The sequence below is a fragment of the Notolepis coatsorum genome (assembly GCF_963971535.1).
Source record: "Notolepis coatsorum genome assembly, chromosome: 7".
Classification (NCBI taxonomy): domain Eukaryota; kingdom Metazoa; phylum Chordata; class Actinopteri; order Aulopiformes; family Paralepididae; genus Notolepis; species Notolepis coatsorum.
Window position 1 is genome coordinate 134496847 of NC_140171.1, and position 18049 is coordinate 134514895.

At 43.2% G+C, this 18049-nt stretch overlaps 2 protein-coding genes across 4 annotated transcripts in view; both read right to left on the bottom strand.

The window, feature by feature from the left end:
* Positions 1–8150, bottom strand: part of LOC311232335 (oxysterol-binding protein 1-like) — a 47082-nt gene extending 38932 nt beyond the window's left edge. For all 3 annotated transcript variants that reach the window (XM_084319097.1, XM_084319096.1, XM_084319095.1), the window contains exons 1-6: positions 8065–8150; positions 4858–5028; positions 4002–4210; positions 3250–3412; positions 2348–2459; positions 1441–1639 (exon numbers count right to left, since the gene is read on the bottom strand). In XM_084319097.1, the coding sequence (XP_084175223.1) occupies positions 1441–1639; positions 2348–2459; positions 3250–3412; positions 4002–4210; positions 4858–4994 (820 nt within the window). In that variant the 5' untranslated portion in view covers positions 4995–5028; positions 8065–8150. The remainder of the gene's footprint in view (positions 1–1440; positions 1640–2347; positions 2460–3249; positions 3413–4001; positions 4211–4857; positions 5029–8064) is intronic.
* Positions 8151–10740: 2590 nt separating this feature from the next.
* Positions 10741–13952, bottom strand: sart1 (spliceosome associated factor 1, recruiter of U4/U6.U5 tri-snRNP). Its single transcript, XM_084319260.1, has 2 exons — positions 13420–13952; positions 10741–13050 (listed from the first exon to the last, which is right to left on the bottom strand). Exons 1-2 carry the CDS (start codon positions 13639–13641, stop codon positions 10930–10932), a joined length of 2343 nt encoding a protein of 780 aa, XP_084175386.1. The 5' UTR covers positions 13642–13952; the 3' UTR covers positions 10741–10929.
* Positions 13953–18049: the final 4097 nt, after the last annotated feature.

Here is an 18049-nt window from a genome sequence, read left to right on the forward strand (position 1 = left end):
ATGCCATCCTTATCATATGCATAGGTCACAATTCTAACCATTTCTCCAGTCAACTAAAATCCAACTGAATATTTTATTCAGCGAAAACTCTGGGCACGTGGATACATCCCAATGATGTCACAGAATGCCTGCAAATCTTTTGACACTTTAATCTTACCGTCCTTAATCTTTGCTGTACTTTAAAAGTGGTATTATTTTGTTAAGATACGTGTAGAATAGCTCTACATTCCAATAGCCATCACAATAGCAATCAGGAGGGAGAACTCTATATATTTTTACTTATTTCAAGAAATCTTGCCAAGCCAAATTTGCTTACTGCACTGGTCGAGTTCTCTATCCTGATTGGATAAAGTGGGAACAGGATAGCAGAACAATTATTTTGTGTTTACTGCAGAGCGGGGGGACTGGAAGACCCATGTTACAGACCAAACAGTGATGGCTGGGTCGGAATGTAGACCTTATTATTTTAACATGTAGACCACTTATTTATTTTTTTTGTTTCTGATTTCTCTGATTTTCTCCCCATCCCAATTAGTCGTTGTGCCAATTCCCCCCCCTCCCCTACCTGGCTGCTGTATGCATGTTCTCCTACGAGTCGGTACAAGGGCGTCCCGAGTCGATCACACGCTTCCTCCGAGACGTGCGCCGACAGCCAGTGACGTCTTTTCACTTGGCAGCGAGGACTCTCATTGGTGAAGTGTAACGCGTGGGAGGGCACGCTATCTCCACCAAGTCCTGCCCCGCTTAGCAAGCGCCGAGACCTGACCTGTAGGCGTCGCTGTCCACAACGCCAGATTCCCACCCCCCAGCTTCCCCACCCCCTAATAAGATAAGATAAGATATTCCTTTATTGATCCCCTTGGGGAAATTCAGGATACTGCCAATTGTATTAGTGTGAACGGCCAGCCAAGCTGTTGGCAACGCCGAGAGCTGGGCTCGAACCCAGCATATCCTGCGTTGGTGACAAGCGCAATCTCCGCTACGCCACCTGACAGCCCTGTAGACCACTTATTTTAACAAGAAAAATACCACTTACACCTTTAAGTATGGTCCAGGGTGAGAGCTTGTGGTGTGGGGAGATGGCCACACCTGCGTGACAGAGGTTAAACCCAAGTCACCCCAACACCTCAGAGGTTAAACTCAAGTCACCCCAACACCTCAGAGGTTAAACTCAAGTCATCCCAACACCTCAGAGGTCAGAGGTTAAACCCAAGTCACCCCAACACCTCAGAGGTCAGAGGTTAAACTCAAGTCATCCCAACACCTCAGAGGTTAAACTCAAGTCATCCAAACACCTCAGAGGTTAAACTCAAGTCACCCCAACACCACAGAGGTCAGAGGTTAAACTCAAGTGATCCCAACACCTCAGAGGTTAAACTCAAGTCATCCCAACACCACAGAGGTCAGAGGTTAAACTCAAGTGATCTATGAGAGCTTTACCCTTGCTGTCCATGGCAGGGTTGCTGAGTGAAGGGGGCAGGACAGTTGCTCCTCTGAAGGCCCTCTCCAGGTGGTTGTGCTGCTTGGCCAACTGTTCCAAGGTCTCCTCCAGTCTCACTCTCTGGTCCCGCTCGGCCTGTAGGGCCTTCTGCCAGCGTTTACTGTGGCCCTGCGCCACGGCCAGGTGGTCCCGACATGCCTGGGGGGGGGGGGGGGGGGGGGGGGGGGGGGTGATTAGTATATAGTATAGTATAATATAGTCTGTTCAGCCACAGACTCATACCCCCCCCCCCCCCGACACTCAACTAACCGCCTCGGACAGTCCTTCATACCAGCGGCCATCAGGCTCCACAACAGTGGGCAGGGACTGCTGCCAGACATCCAACTAGAACTAATATGAACCTAAAAAGGACAATAACACTACCTTATGCATACTGCACCTTATGTGAATACTGCGATACTGTGAGTACTGTATATTTCAGTTAGTTAGATAGTAAATTATAACACTACCTTATGTGATACTATGAATACTGTATATTTCAGTTAGTTAGATAGTAAATTATATTGACTTATTGGTTTACACTGCTTGTGTTGTTTTTACTACCTACCCCCCCATCCCCCATGCTGCTATGATGCCTGAATTTCCCCAAGGGGATCAATAAAGGAATATCTTATCTTAATTAACCCTTTCACTACCACAGTACAGAAGGTTAACCCTTTACCATCACACTACAGATGGTTCCGTCTGTAGTGTGATAGTAAAGGGTTAACCTTCTGTACTGTGGTAGTGAAAGGGTTAACCCTTTGTCGTGTGGCAGTGAAAGGGTTAACCTTCTGTATTGTTGCGGTGAAAGGGTTAACCCTTTGGTAGTGTGGCAGTGAAAGGGTCAACTCTCGGGTGACTTACATTGATCATGGCGTTGGAGGTGATTCTGAACAGCGTTGCCCTCTCCGTCACCTGTCTGATCTTGTCCCCCGTGTCTCCTCCTGCACGATTCCCCTCCAGTTCTGACAGGGACCTGATGGATGCAGCACATTAAAAACAAAATCAGCTTCTACAAGGTTCCACAGGATTTTTTATAACTTTTTTTGTTATTGACCATATTCACACAGTGTGCTCTTATGTCATCTTGTCATGCTCAGGCCTTTTACACGGCCAAGAAAGAAAACGTTTGGTTTTTGGTTCACATCTGTTCTTTGCTTTCATTCTACTGCTGTATAGTAAATAGATACACCGGTAATATTTTTTTTTTATCCACTTTTTCTCCCATTTTTCCATATTTTCTCCCATCCCAATTTCGTATCATCCAATTCAACCCTCCCCTGTCACGAACGCTGTTTCTTGCCTCCCACAAGCCGGCTGCAATGTGGACTAAGTCATACATAGCACAAGTCCCCTCCGGTACTTGAGGTAACAGCAGTCGCATCTTTTCACCTGCGCAGCTCGATCTCTCAGTGTCGAGGAGTAACGTGTGGGAGGCTCACGCTGCCCCCGACACTTCCTGATTCTACTGCGCAGGCGCACCAACCGACTTGTAGGAGTCGCTTGTTCACAACGTTCGATCCCCACCCTTCAGTTTTCCCTCCCCGTAATACGGCCAATGTGTATTACTGCGGACGACCAGCCAAACTGAAAAACAATGTGGAGAGCTGGATTCGAACACGCGAATCCTAGCGTCTCCACACTGGTGGCGAGTGCCTTGCCCACTACACCACCTAGCCGCCCCTACACCGGTAATATTTATTATTTTTCTCTGTGCAAAAGATGGAAAACTACTGAATCTGATGAATGACGGATTGAGCTCCAACCTTTGGAGGGCAGAGCCATGCTTGGCAATGAGGTCATTGCAAGTGCTGAGGTCCTCCACCTTGCTGCAAAGTATGCGTAGTGTGGACTGGACCTCAGAGTTTCGGTTGCCCCCACCCTGTCCGGAGGTAGGGGGCGATGTAGGACAATCATCACCAGAGTCATCTGAGGAGAGAAGCCAGGAGGAAGAAAAGGTCAAGATAAAACACGAGAAAAACACTTCCAATAAAAACACCATGAGGCCCCTTCTCGTCACATATACTTCTGGAATAACACATTGTATGAACTACAATGAATCCACAACTGCTGAAGTACTGTACACACTTCAATGTTGATGTATGCAAATGTTTCGCCTGTTTTATAGCAACACTACTATCACAGACATCTAAGAAGGGAGATCCCCGCATTGAACGGCCCTTCTAAGGTTTCTCCCCTCCACATTGCTTGTGGTGCTTTTTCCCCCTATTGCTAGGTTTTTAGTGAGTTTTTCCTTACCTTCGCGTGCGGTATGTCTGGGAGTGTTGCATTTATTTATTTAACATTTTATTTTGGGATTTCAGGGTGTTTTTTGTCTTGTTCTTGATTTATTGTGATGTTTCTTCTTGACTTGTTTAAAGAAGACTTGTCCGGCCCATGGGGACATTAACGGGTGTTGTCGGGCCTTACAAATAAATTTGATTTTGATTCGATTCTGTAATCCTATCTAGAAGCAACTCTTTCTTCCGTTTGCACTTCATCTCGCTCGAGCCCTCACCAGACTCAGCCTGCATGCGGACAGCCTTGGCTTTAGCCAGCTCCAGGGCAGTGATCCAGCGCTGCCGCTCCACCTCCGAGCTGGCCTTCAGGTGGTAGGTCTGCGCCCCGCCGTTGGAAATGACAAAGTTGCACGAATCCTCCACGGCGATGTTGGCTGTGGCTAAGTTTATGGTGCCCCGGCACGTATGGCCCATCTCTGCCTGGGTCCTGGAGGAAGAGATAGAATTAGAATGAGCCGTTGCTTTTGTTGGTTGTGCATGAGTTCATATTAGGGCTGCACGATTTTGGGAAATAATCTAATTGCGATTTTTCTGACAGATATTGCAATTGCGATAAAATTTGCGATTTTGTGGTGTGTGTGTATGTGCGCTGTAGAGCTGTGCCTGAAGCCTGTTTTGGGGATTCTATATATCCAATAGACGAGCGCCCTTTTCGATCGTGTGACATTGTTCAGAAAGTTTGGTGCACTTGACAAATCGCAGTGTGAAAGCAAACCGAACCAAATGAAGAATGCAACAATGTTGCAACTTCACCCCCCTGAATCGCACAGAGTCCACCAAACTATATGTGAAAGCGACCTTAGTAAACCAGTAATAGACGGTTTCAACTTAAAATACATACAAATTCTAAATGGACCAAAGTTTACTTCTTGTTGCATAAACAGGTCAGGGTTCATTAAAAACCAACGTGTTTTTTTTTAGAATCAATACAGTATCTCAAAACTAAATATTGCGATACTCAAGTGTATCAATATTTTATTACACCCCTATTTGATATGGGAGGGAATTTCATCTGACTTGCCAGTGGCAAATATTAAGCTACACCTAAATTAAACAATGCTTTATAGATCTTACCTGTAATAAGACAGCAAACCATTGCTCAAGACAAACCATCGTCGCTGGTAACCTTTTATGTAGTTAGTCCATTTGAAAAGCCAGCCCTTGTATGTGTCTCCAGGGGTGGGAGTGGGCGGCTTGGGCTCAGACATCATGACAGCCCGTAGCTTCACAGTGTGAGGTTAGGGCCTGTGGAGATGAGAAACCCAGACAAAAAGAACAAATAAAAAATATATAGCTGCAAGCAACCTAGGGTGCAAGGCGAATCACTTATATTAATGTTATGATTCGTGAACTGGAAAGAATTAAGGACTCGTAAAAAAAAAGATTGCCATAAAATGAAATGAGACTCTATGGGCGACGCTTGTGAAAATGGAAATAGCTGCATCTCTGGCATTTCTGCAAACTTTTGGTGACAGACATTACTGAACAACTATTACTGTATTGGAAACTCTTGGAAAATCATGCGAGCAACTTAAGATGTTCATGTCTGTATTTTGCACTATTTCCCAAAATTATGTTTGTTCACAGCACTCATGCTTTTAAAAAAAATGCAGCTGGGTTGGACAACAAATGAATGACTGTCCCATAAACATACCCTGCAAATTTTGTTCAAATTGAGGCAGGAACAAAGAAAGTTTTTCAACTAATTCTAAATCGAGGAAAAGCCAATATGGCAGACTTTATGGAGGAGGCTAAATGCTCATCATCATGAGGAAATGTGTAGCAAGTTTCACATTTCTACTGTACGTTTTACGAGATATGGCCATCTGAATTTTCAATTTTCAATGCTTGTTATAGTGACCTCATGAGGTTTGTGTGTTCCACTTTTTTTTGTCTCATCACGTTGTGTCACAAACCGTTGGGGCTTGCACCTTAATTACAAAGATATGCATTTGTAATTGAAGTCTTATTGCTAGATTCCACCATACATAACAAAGGCAGCATAGCACAGCACAAACATTTCCAACAGGATTTTTTTTTTTATTTATTTTTTTATTACTGGCAAGGTTAGCTGCTATCAACAACAGCTATGTGAACTAAGTGATGAAGTATAAAGAAACGTTTGGCTGATTTAATTGGAGCCCACTTGTCCAAAAGGACCAGGCTAAAAAACTAAAAAGGTTAAAGGAAAACTCCAACATTTAGGGTAGATGGCAAATAAGCTAATTTCCCAAAATGTTGGCGTTTTCCTTTAACACATTAACTGCCACGGAGTTTGCCCGTCTCATATCACTCTCTGCCACCACTCTAAGCCTATGGAGATGTTCACCTTCTTTACAGGGCTATAACTTTTTTAATTGTATTGCTAAATTGACATCGATTATCTATCGTTCAGGATGTAGGAACGTTATACTTTTTCATTCATAGATTCATACGAAAATACCGTCTAGAATATAAATATGTTTTTATCGTTTTCTGCAGTAATTCCTAGAATGTGAGTTATAGGCATAAACGCATATATAGATCATCAACTGCCGTTTGTTGCCGATACACGCTATATTAAACATTTCAACTGTACATGATCCTAAACGTTATGACTCATCATGCGCGGATAAACGGGGGGGGGGAGGGGTCGTTTATAATTCCGTGATAGTCAGTAAATGCTTTATGTAGTATGGGTGATATATTGATCAGAGCAGTTTGCATTAATAATAATAAACAAACACGCTGAAAATAACGTTACTGTCCTCTTACCGTTCGCCGATGAGACTGGAGGAAAAAGATCCCACTTATTTGACGGCGATCTACTAGATCCATTTCCGGTTTGTATAATAATAATAAATGCCCAAATCATATCGATTATTGAGTTATGGCAGCGATCCATATACACGGATGTGTGTCTAGAGTCCCGCAACAATATGCAAGTGCCGGACGCATTTCCCAGATGCACGGAGATCACCAGAGATCCATTTCTGGTTGTAACTCGCCCGATCATCCAACAGGCGGCAGTATTGAAGCGTTGCTGAGTTGTGCAGGCTCCACTGTATCAGCCGAGGCTGGGTGAGGGAATTATGAATACCATGGCGAAAAAATGAAATATGATATCAATATCGTCGTATGCCGCGGTTTGGCAGAATTCGCATGACCTTGAAACCCGTTGTACGACGTTTATGGCGCCTGATGTGTTAATGTGAACCTCTACTTTAACTTGGCAGTGCAGAAATGAATGTGGGAGGCGATCTAAACTAGTTTACCAGCTGACTGCATTCCTGTACATACGACAAGAGTAATAGACACATTAGCAGGTTCGTGTAACTAAAAGGAAACTTCAACTCCTCATAATAAGGTTCAGTGTACAGTTTCTACATCAAATGTATATACTCTCTTTTTTAGACTCTTTTTGTATCACAAACAGTACTGTATTTGTAAATCTGGTATGTCATAAATGTCTAGATGTAGCAGTACTGTCTATCTGTATGTTGTCGTGTATGTCATATATGTTATGATGAATTGAAAATGGGGGACCCTGGTGTAAACAAGATGAAAGTCTTTCTCTGGTCTGCATCCCCTTAACAATTGTGTGTAATAGTATTGAGCTGTACTGTACTGTACCCATTCTGCAATCTGTTAATAAAGTTTTCAATCAATCATAATGGTATGAGCTGGCTGGTGCAAACATTCATGCCCAACGCTAACGTTACAACACAAGACACATTAAGGTTGGGTGGATAATATCTGACGGCAACGTCAGTGTTTTTAATGTAAATCAGCCGATCATGTGTACGTTACATCTCGCACATTAGCTAAACACCTTAATTTGGCTGCGGCCTATAACCACACAGGGCAGCCTGGGTCTCGAGTACAGCTCGACCCCCCGGATCATCCTCTATATAGATAGACCACTACTCACTTAGAGAGTCCAGTCAGCTAGCTGCATGTTAAGTAAAGTGAGCTACATCTAGACACATAAGCCATGACTAACGACATACATTGTTTAGCTAACGTTAACTTCATCACACAACATGATTCAATCAAGAAATAGTCAACACTAGCGTGGCGTTTCGAGGGGAAACAGGCTAAATGTATTCGACACTAGTGCCCCGTCGCTAACGCCATAAGACAGGAGCTGTCAAACGAGCTAACGCTAGCTAGCCTAAACTAGAACATTGTACTAGTAGCAACGAAGAGCACGTCATGCTGTCCCGTTAGCGTTTCTATTTCATGGTATGTGTATTGGTAGTCGCAAAGGTAACGTTAAGTAATTTTCGAGATAATAATTACCGTCGATAGACCACAGCCATCAACTGTGCCGCCGGTGTCGAGGAGCATAGGATGCTACAGATGATGCTAACTAGCTCGCAGGTGCAACAACAACATTGCTGCTGAGCTTCTTCTTCTGTCAAGTTTCACGGCGGTCGGCATCATCCGCAATTGTTGCATTAGCGCCATCTAGTGACACTGCCGAGCTCCCTTTTAGTGAAGTTGAATGAGATTAGACGGGGTATTGACGCCCTCTATGGGTAAGGAATGAGTATAGTGTACTCATTACTCAGTAGCACTCAAATATTACTACCCATCCATATTATTAATGTATTGCTCCTAGGTCATTCCAAGGAAACTTGAAACTACAAACAATATGTAATATATAGTTCCCTTGGGTTCTTCTGGGGAACCCACAAGTCTCTTGAGGAACCGTATTTCCTACTTGCTTCTGCAGTAGAGCAATGATTAGTTTGTGAACTCATACCTTGATTATCTAATCACTGAATATTTCCAGCACAGACACAAGATACAAGAGTTTTATTTGTCACGGCATACAGTGAAATGCGGGGGGTCTTGCCCGCAACGATGTGCATAATACAATAGTAATAATATATAATAAGAATCCAACCAATAGAGCGACATTGTGCAATAAACAAGTAAACAAAGTAGGGCATATCGGTATCTGTACATGAGTTATTTACAGAGCATGGTAGGACATGCTAGGTCCTGTGGTAGTGCAGTACACTGTTGGCTACGGATGAGGCACTGGGTCTTTATGTACACTGCTATACAATGCTATATTATACAATCTCAAGTTATACTATACTATTCTTAAAGTGACCTTTCCTTCTGTAAAGTGTCCATAAGTGTGAGCGTGTGTAATCATGTTAAAGTGGCTGCTAGTGTGTCATGTTAAAGTGGCTGCTAGTGTGTGAGCGTGTAGTGTGGGGAAGAAGCTGAGCCGAAGTCTCTCTGTCCTCGTTACTGGTGTTCGCAGGCGTTTGCCTGACCGCAGCAGCATGAACAGGCTGTTGTTGGGGTGGTGAGGGTCTTTCATTATCCTGCAGGCCCTGGATTTGCACCTCTTGTTGTATAGGACCTGCAGGGTTGGTAGTGCAATACCAGCAATACTCGGCTGAGCGCACCACTCTCTGTAGGGCCTTCTTGGACCACCTCTATAGGAGTTCAACCACCACTATCATGAATCATCACTGGTCATCCAAGATTTTTCTTAAAAGCTCCGAATAGCATATTGATTATTGGATCAGGCACACATTAAGTGACTTGTTCAAATGAATAACCCTGGATATAGAATCAATACCCACTTCTATGATTTTTAGACTTAATTTAAAATAAAAGTGAGTGGTCACTGTGACCAATGGTGATGGTTAAATTATGAACCCACACAATACATGCCAAAAACGTCCAATTATTACACCAAAGTGAAGTAAGACCTATCATTTTAATCTAATTTAGCTATGGACACAATAGATTTCCCATTTGTCTCGGTCCATACTGCCTCAGACTAGTTTAGTGCCAAACATAAAGGCTTGAAAGAAAACATAAGAGGCTGGTGGCGATAGGACTACATTTAAAATACCTACCTAATATAAATCATATCTTATTCTGTCCAGACACCCTGAAGCAAAGGGACCATTAACAAAAATGGGCTTCTTTAACAGCAGCAGATAAAAAGTAGATATTTATCCAATTAATCTGCCAAAAACTTAAATACAGATACAGACAAATTTACTTAAATCAAGTGCACGTTATATTTTTATGCATTAATGCACTTTTCCACCCAAGTCTGCTCTGGCAAAATTAGATGAAAATGGCACTTTAATGGTTTGGCATGAGACAAAACTACCATACTTGCTGGTATAATCACATTCTGTTAAAAAACCCATATATTTTCAAGGCCAAGATAAAACATGCAACAGAAGTTAGCTTTAAAGTAACTTATCCTTTTTGTATGTCAAAACTTGTACTTTTTTTTTTTTATTATTATTATGAAACGAAATGTACACATAAAAACATCCCAACCAAGTCCAAAAAAACTCTCCCCTCTCCTCTGCGACCAAATGTTTGGACTACCATGTGGTCTTTTGTCCCAATAGTGGAGGAGTGAAGCTGCATCTCCTCTTACCGGATAGCTGTTTGACACCTCAGAAACTGGACTCAAAATGGCATTCACAGGCACCATCAACTCCACACTGTGCTCGGGCAGTACTAGTGTGTAAAAGCAAGGCTAACGCTATAATCCTGTATGGGAGGATTTATTTAAGTAAAATATTAAAACCATGAACTATATCCTATAAAATAAAATGTAGTAATGAAGTAACACCACACAAATTAATAAAAGTATTTTGAACAGTTTCAGCACCAACATTTTAAAATTCAACAGGGGACAAATGTGTTTATGTTGTAATATTTAAGACAGACTGACTGGTATGATGGCAGTCCTATAGGGATAGCTACCTAGCCTAGTGTACAAGTAGTATACTATTTAACCTGGTTTAACCCTTTCACTGAGACAATACAGAAGGTTAACCCTTTCACAACCACGGCACAGAAGGTTAACCCTTTCACTACCACACTACAGACGGTTAACTGTAGTGTGGTAGTGAAAGGGTTAAGTCCTAGCAAAGTAGAAAGTTAGTTACACAGAAATAAAACCATAATACTTTCTTGATTTTATCCATTTATTTAACAGTGCTTTACTACAATAATTAACTTTGTTTCAAGCAAAGGCATAAGAATCTAATATCAAATCAAAACATACATTTTTACATAAAATAGCCTGTGTGTGGTTGTATGTGTGTAAGTGTTGGTATGTTGTGTATGGGATAATGGGGGGTCATTACCTTCAAGATAAACACACACTTATTTGGTAATGGTATTATTCATGCTCTTCCCACTCCCACTAAGGACGATGTACGGTGTTTTCTGAGATTTCTGCTTCTCTTGAAGCAAAGCCACCGTTCCTAGAGGGGTATCACTGCTGCTCATTTTCTTCAACAGTGCTTCCTCCTCCAGCTTTTTCATCCTCCTCTCAGTCTTCATCTTGCCAGAACCTTTCCCATGGAATCGATGTGAAAGCTGCCTAAAAGCCTCTTTGGGAGTGAGCTTCCGCCCCGATTCATCCACATACTCAATCTTGACATCCGGTCTATATTTATCCTTTTCCTTGAACTCCTGTGTGAAGCCTCTGTACTCTTCTCTACGACTGTACTTGTCATCAATGGTCATCTTGTCCTCAATGCAATAGTTATCATTAGCCGTTCCCCCCGGCGGTGCTCTAACACGGGCTATCTTCTGCATTTGAGTGTCCAATAGACCCTTGTTCTTGCACAGATGCAAGGCAGCAGCCAGGCCAGAGTTGACTATAGGCTCTTCATCCAAGATGGTGGTGGAGGCTGTGGAAAAATCGGGTTGTTTCTGCTCCTCGTCGAGGTTGACTGTGCTCCAACCAAGGTTCTCATCCAACTCAGAGTCTGAGCCACCAGCATCATCTCTCTCTGCCTCCTGCTCAAAGTCCATGATGTTTTCTTGGTCCTCTCGGTTGCCAGAAAGGCCATATGTTGGAATATCACCCAGAGTCCTGCAAAACTCGGAGGTGGCATTGAAAACAATGTTGTTCTTCCTGTCCGGGTCGTTGTCATCGTCATTATCACCTTTGTCAAGCAGCTCCTTCATCTGCTCTGCCACCTGCTCTGCCACCTTCTCCACCACCTTCTCCCCCGAGTCTTTAAGAAGCTGCCTCTGTCTGAGCCTCCTCTGTTTCTCCAGCTGCTTCTGCAGCTCCTGCTCCGCCTCATCCTCCTCAATCACAGCCGGTTCGGGAGCTACAAACTCCTCTTCGTCACTGAAGTCCATTTCTGCCATTCTGATGTCATCGGACATTTGGGGAACAGCCGGTGTCACACTGCTCCCCTCTTCGATCACTTCCGGGTCCTCCTCATCCTCTCGCTTAATACGTCCCCGACCACGTGCCCTGGAGCCAAAATCAGTGCTGCGGGTGTCGTCGAGCTCGTCCGGCACGTGCTTCTCCTTCTTTCTGATTTTCTTGACACGCCGCTTTGTTTTTTTGAAGCCAACCATTTCCTGTGACGTGTAGTACTCCGTGGCTAGAGGAAGAGGCGGCATAACCAAGGTCTGGGCCTGGTTACGGAGGGTCTCTCTGATGGCCTGGAGCTCACGCTCCTGCTCCCCGGAAGTCAGCCCACCTGTACTCAGTCGGAAGAATTTCTTCTGCTCGCCGTCAATCTCCTCGTCATATTTGGCCAGAACGCTGCGGGGTTTTAACGTAACCATGTCGTCCACACTCTCGTCCTCTGCGTAGGGCTTGTAATCTGGCTTTTTCTTCTTAAGCTCCACATTCCTTTCATGCCTTTCCTTGTCCACGAGTCCAACATTTACAAGTACATCGCCCCCCTCCTCATCGAGTATGAGTTTGTCTTGTAGCGTAAGGATGACAGTCTGTCCCTCGTTGAATGACCCAATCTTGTGCTGTACTGTGAGGCCCTTTAGATCTCTGGATGTGTAGGCCTCCTTCTTACGTTGTCCGAATTCTTCCTCCACGAGACTAGTCACGCCAAACTCCTCGTCCATCTCTTGCAGAACTTTAGCTCTTTTCTCTGCCAGTTCTTTCTCTTTTGCCAATTTTCGACTTCTCTCCACCCAAGCAGCGGTGTTGTCCAACCAGTCGTCATCTGCTGCCAAGGGCTTCACCTTCCCCAGTTTCTGATTCAGGAGTCGTTTTTGTTTCATCGCGGCCAGTTTCTCCCTCATCTCCTTCTGCTGCTTGATATACACTGGGTTGATAGTCTCTGCCACAAGTGGCTCCTCTTTTGTACCAAGCTCCCTTTTGTTTTCATTTAATTCAAGAGGTTTCAAACCTAGCTTAACACGAAGTTTGTTTGTATCCTCAATGCTGAGTGACGCATCTCCGCTTGCAGACTTTGGTTGAATGTCTGTACTATCGACGACATGTCCAGCCTCCACCTGAATTGAATTGAAATTGAAAATGTTATTAATAGATTGCAGAATGGGTACAATACAGTACGGCTCAATACACACAATTGTTAAGGGGACGCAGACCAGAGAAAGACTTTCGTCTTGTTTACATCAGGGTCCCCCATTTTCAATTCATCATAACATATGACATACGGATAGACAGTACTGCTACATCTAGACATTTATGACATACCAGATTTACAAATACAGTACTGTACATTGGATTATCGACGAGACCTTACTAGGTCCAAGAAGAGGGTCTCGCGTATTACTGGGTTTGGACATTTACTGTACATTGGAGGGGGTTGGGTTAGGACATTTACTGTACATTGGAGGGGGTTGGGTTAGGACATGTACCTTCTCCTTCTTCCCCCGGGGCTCCCCGCTGCCCTTGCTGCGACCCTCCCGGCCGCCCCTCTCCCGGGACCGGGACCGTTTTCTCTTCTCTTTGTCGCGAGTTGTTCCATCCCGCTCCGCATCTCGGACTCGATCCTTGTGGCGATGTTTCTTATGTTGACGGCGTTCATCGCCGGCATCCTTGTCTCGGCCCTTTTCCTTGTGTTTCTTAGACGAGCCCATGGTTTGCTCTGGCTGTTATAATAAGCGCCACTCACGACACGGTCACTAAACGCTACGTTGTTAGCCGACTGGCCTCGACGTGGAGCTGATTAGCAGCTAGCTGGCGCGTTGGCTAGTAGAGCCCAACCGACGACGCTAGCTTCACGACAAGTCTTAGATTGTAAAGTCAAACGGAATAAAAAAATATAGCAGAGAAGAAAACAAAAATCACCGTTGCTAGACTTACAACATGCGTTGGTTGTTGGTAAATAACGTTTACCTCAACTTCACACAGACGCCAATCGATTACAAGCACGAACTAAATACGACAAAACGAAATGGCGGACCTCGTTTCCGTTTCCGGGGCGCCTGAATACTTTTGACAACAAATGTTTGTTTCCGCGTCTCTGATTGGTCAGGTCATTTCTGGTCATGTGACATGTACGCCCAATCGTGGGACCGCAAGTGTCTACACTGGTTAAGGCGAGACACTGCTAATAGTATCCAGCTGCAGCCGATGAAAGATGCGCCCATTTTGTTTATAAACTTTATATCTGTTAGTGTTCTTCTTCACTTAGTTTCACGTAATGTTTTGGTTGCACAAATCACGTGACCCACCCAAATCAGCCAATGGAAGCGAGGGGTATCTAAGCGCAGGGGACCTCAGCCATTGGGTGGGACCCAAATCACGTGACCAAAATCAGCCAATGGAAGCGAGGGGTTGCTATGTGCGGGGCTTGTAAGCGCTGGGCTGTCGTGCTGCAGCTGGAAGCATCTCGACACTGCAGGTGAATAGTCAAATATACTTTTTTTGTTGATTTTGAGATTTTGTTATATTTTGCTTCCTAAACATGTCTTCTATGAAACTAGTGACAATAAAACGTCAATAACACACATTTAGTTGTTTATTTTACATCATTTTGCCTTATTGCATCCATAAAAATGTGCACATATTTAATGGGGAAGTGCCTCATTTGCATATATAAACATAAATTTCAGAAAACTTGCAATATATTTTTTCTTAGTTTATATGTACATAACAAATTGGGAAAGTTTCATAGTGATATCTATTCAAATATTTTTTGCCTATTAGGGGGTACTACACTGTACTACACTGTTTGTAGCCTGTGTGTAGTTCTGTTCAGTTCAATAACATCATTATTATTATTATTCAGTTATCAGGCATGTGTTTAGGTTGTCTATTACTAATGGTTTGATTAGGTATTGTGTTTGTAAATATCTGTTTAAAAACAAAAAAAAGTATGGCATTTTACAATACAGAACTTTGAAGGCGTTTTCCCAAAAATTAGTTTTAAGAGTTTTTCCTCATACTCTGAGCCAGAAATCTCCACTTCAGTAGCACTCACATACACCAAACCTTCCAGTTCTATTCATATCTATGTTCTGAAGGTATTTACAGAAGGGTTTGTTGATATCGCATTCATACCCTGATTTATATCACATTTTATTCCTAAAAACATGGCGAAATATGGAATTTTACCATAAAAATTGACTGAATGGAGTATTTTCTGATTTATGGAGTGATAATAAGAGATATCCAAAATCCCCTCTGTAATAACCTTTGGCTCTAATATGTCAACAAAATGAAACTATAATTTTGAAAATGGCTTTATCCAATGTTCAGATTTCTGTCCTGGAATTATATGCAAATTAGTGCATATTTAAGTAGATCATGCCTCATTTGCATATTTAAACATACAATTTCAGAAAACTTGTAATACAAAAAAGTCTTGTCTTAATATAAGTAATCAACTGGGGAAGTTTCATTGTGATATCTATTAGTTAATTTTTTTTACCCTATTCACCTGCAGTGTCTCCCCTTAAGCTTAGGCGCTCTTTCGAAGTTGGTTAAGGTTAGACTCAGAGTTTGTCTTAGAGCATGGCGATAGAACGCCTGCCCTTTTTTTTTTTTTTTTTTTTTTTAAGGATAGCCAAATGGTTTATTTGCGAAGTCTCTCTTTACAGAAGTGGTCCTAAATCTACTTTCCTGAATATTCCTGTCAATACTACTACAAGATAAGAAAACTGTATTTTCCCAGTCTCCAAAAGTCACCGCCGACTCCACACAGGAAATTCCTTAGTAGGGCGCAAGCCGTAAATCTACTTGCTGGTTTCTGCCTTCAGATCCTTGTTGAGTCCATCCTTTTCGGGTCCATCCAGTCCGGTCGAAAAATGTAACTGCCAGAGAGAGAGAATCGTGGCTATATATAGAGACCCAAACGTTCTAGAATGTTCGGTTATGACATCATCCAGCTACATCACGAATGTTCCAGAACGTTCTAACATGATGTCACGCCCGGGTTCCAGAATGTTCTATGTTCTAGAAAGTCCTATTATGACATCACCACAACGCTCTAGAAGGTTCTAGGTTCCAGAAGGCCCTATTATGACAAATACGACGGTTCAACGACTTTATCTAAATCCAATCAATATTAAACATTCCAATAATAATAATAATAATAACAATAACCAAAACACTCATATGGCCGTTACACCGGCCTGCCCTTCTTTCGACAGTTAAGCTTAGGCACTCTTTCGAAGGAAATAGGCGCAGAACTTGCTATCCCACGATTGGCGCACATGTCACATGACCAATCAGAGCGCAAAACTCGCACGCGGAAACAAACATTTGTTGTCGAAAGTATTCACGCTTCCGGGGCTCGCTTCTTCTTCTTCTTCTTCTTGGGGTTTTACGGCGGTCGGCCACCAACTGTTTGGGGCATTACCGCCACCTACCGACACTATAATTATGTGGGTATGTCAGTTATGTCTGTGGAATTATATTTTAAATGTTTTGGACTTTACTGACTTATGTACTTGTCATAATAGAACATTCTAGACATTTGTGATGTGCTTGATTTATTGATTTATTGAAAACTGTATTAACAGCAACATTTGTGATGTTACAGTATGATGTTCATAATAGAACAATAGAACATTGTGGCCAGCATCCTCTTCTATGCTGTGGCATGCTGGGGAGGCTACATCAACTCAAGGGACACCAACAAGCTCAACAAGCTGGTGAGGAAGGCTAGCTCCGTGGTGGGAGTCGAGCTACCTAGACTTGAGGTGATGGTAGAGAGGGGGATGATAAGGAAGCTGGATGCCATCATGGAGAACCCCTACCACCCCCTCTACGACGAGCTAGTCAAGATGAGAAGCTCGTTCAGCCACAGACTCATCCCCCCCCGACACTCAACTAACCGCCTCGGACAGTCCTTTATACCAGCGGCCATCAGGCTCCACAACAGTGGGCAGCGACTAGCAGCCTCCAGGCCCCACAACAGGGGGCAGCGACAGCGACTGCTACCAGACATTGACCTGGGACTTATAGGAACCCAAGGGGGACAAAGTAGACTACCCTGGTACTTTGATTAATGTATACTCAGTAGATAGTAAATTATAACACTACCTCATGCATACTGCACCTCATGTGACACTGTGAATAATGTGAATATTCCTCAGCTAGTCAGATAGTAAATTATATTGACCATATTGATCAAATTGTTTACACTGCCTGTGTTGTCTTTTACTACCTGTATACTGTGTTGTTTTACTACCTGTACCCCTCCCCCCTCCCCCCCATGCTGCTATGATGCCTGAATTTCCCCAAGGGGATCAATAAAGGAATATCTTATCTTAACATCTAGAACATTTGTGATGTGCTTGATTTATTGATTTATTGAAAACTGTATTAACATATTGCAGAATGGGTACAATACAGTACAGCTCAATACACACAATTGTTAAGGGGATGCAGACCAGAGAAAGACTTTCGTCTTGTTTACATCAGGGTCCCCCATTTTCAATTCATCATAACATATGACATACATGACATACAGATAGGTACAGTACTCATTTATGACATACCAGATTTACAAACAGTACTGTTTGTGCTACAAAGAGTCCAGAAAAGAGAGTATATACATTTGAAGTAAAAACTGTACATTGGAGGAGGTTGGGGGAGGGGGGGGGGCTGTACATTGGAGGGGGTTGGGTAGGTGGGGTGGGTGGGGACCACTGTACAACTACAAGCAAAACTGTACATTGGAATATTGACAAAACCATACTTGGTCATTTACTGTACATTGGGGGGGGGGGGTAGGACATTTACAGGGGCCAGTTTCGAATTGCTGTCTGGGGGACGGCACAGTATGATGTCATAATCAAACATTCTAGAACATTTGTTTGTATATTCAACAATTCTCGCTGCACAGTGAATCCTCCTCCTCCTTGTCCACTAAAGAGATCCATTGTGTTCGCGTGCGCCACCTACCGTGCTGGAGCATACACAGCACCAGCAGCTAGTATCGCGACAACACGGTTGAGCCAACCGTCGCTAGTACAACATTCTTCACATCCAGCTCTGCAGATATACCCTACTCTGAGACGTTCCTCCTCCGACTAG

What these genes read in the sequence shown, in the direction of transcription:
- sart1 (XM_084319260.1), bottom strand. Translation starts at nt 13,641, where the DNA reads ATGGGCTCGTCTAAGAAACACAAGGAAAAGGGCCGAGACAAGGATGCC. An exon ending in CCCGGGGGAAGAAGGAGAAG is followed by an intron (nt 13,051 to 13,419) that starts GTACATGTCCTA and finishes AATTCAATTCAG; the next exon opens with GTGGAGGCTGGACATGTCGT.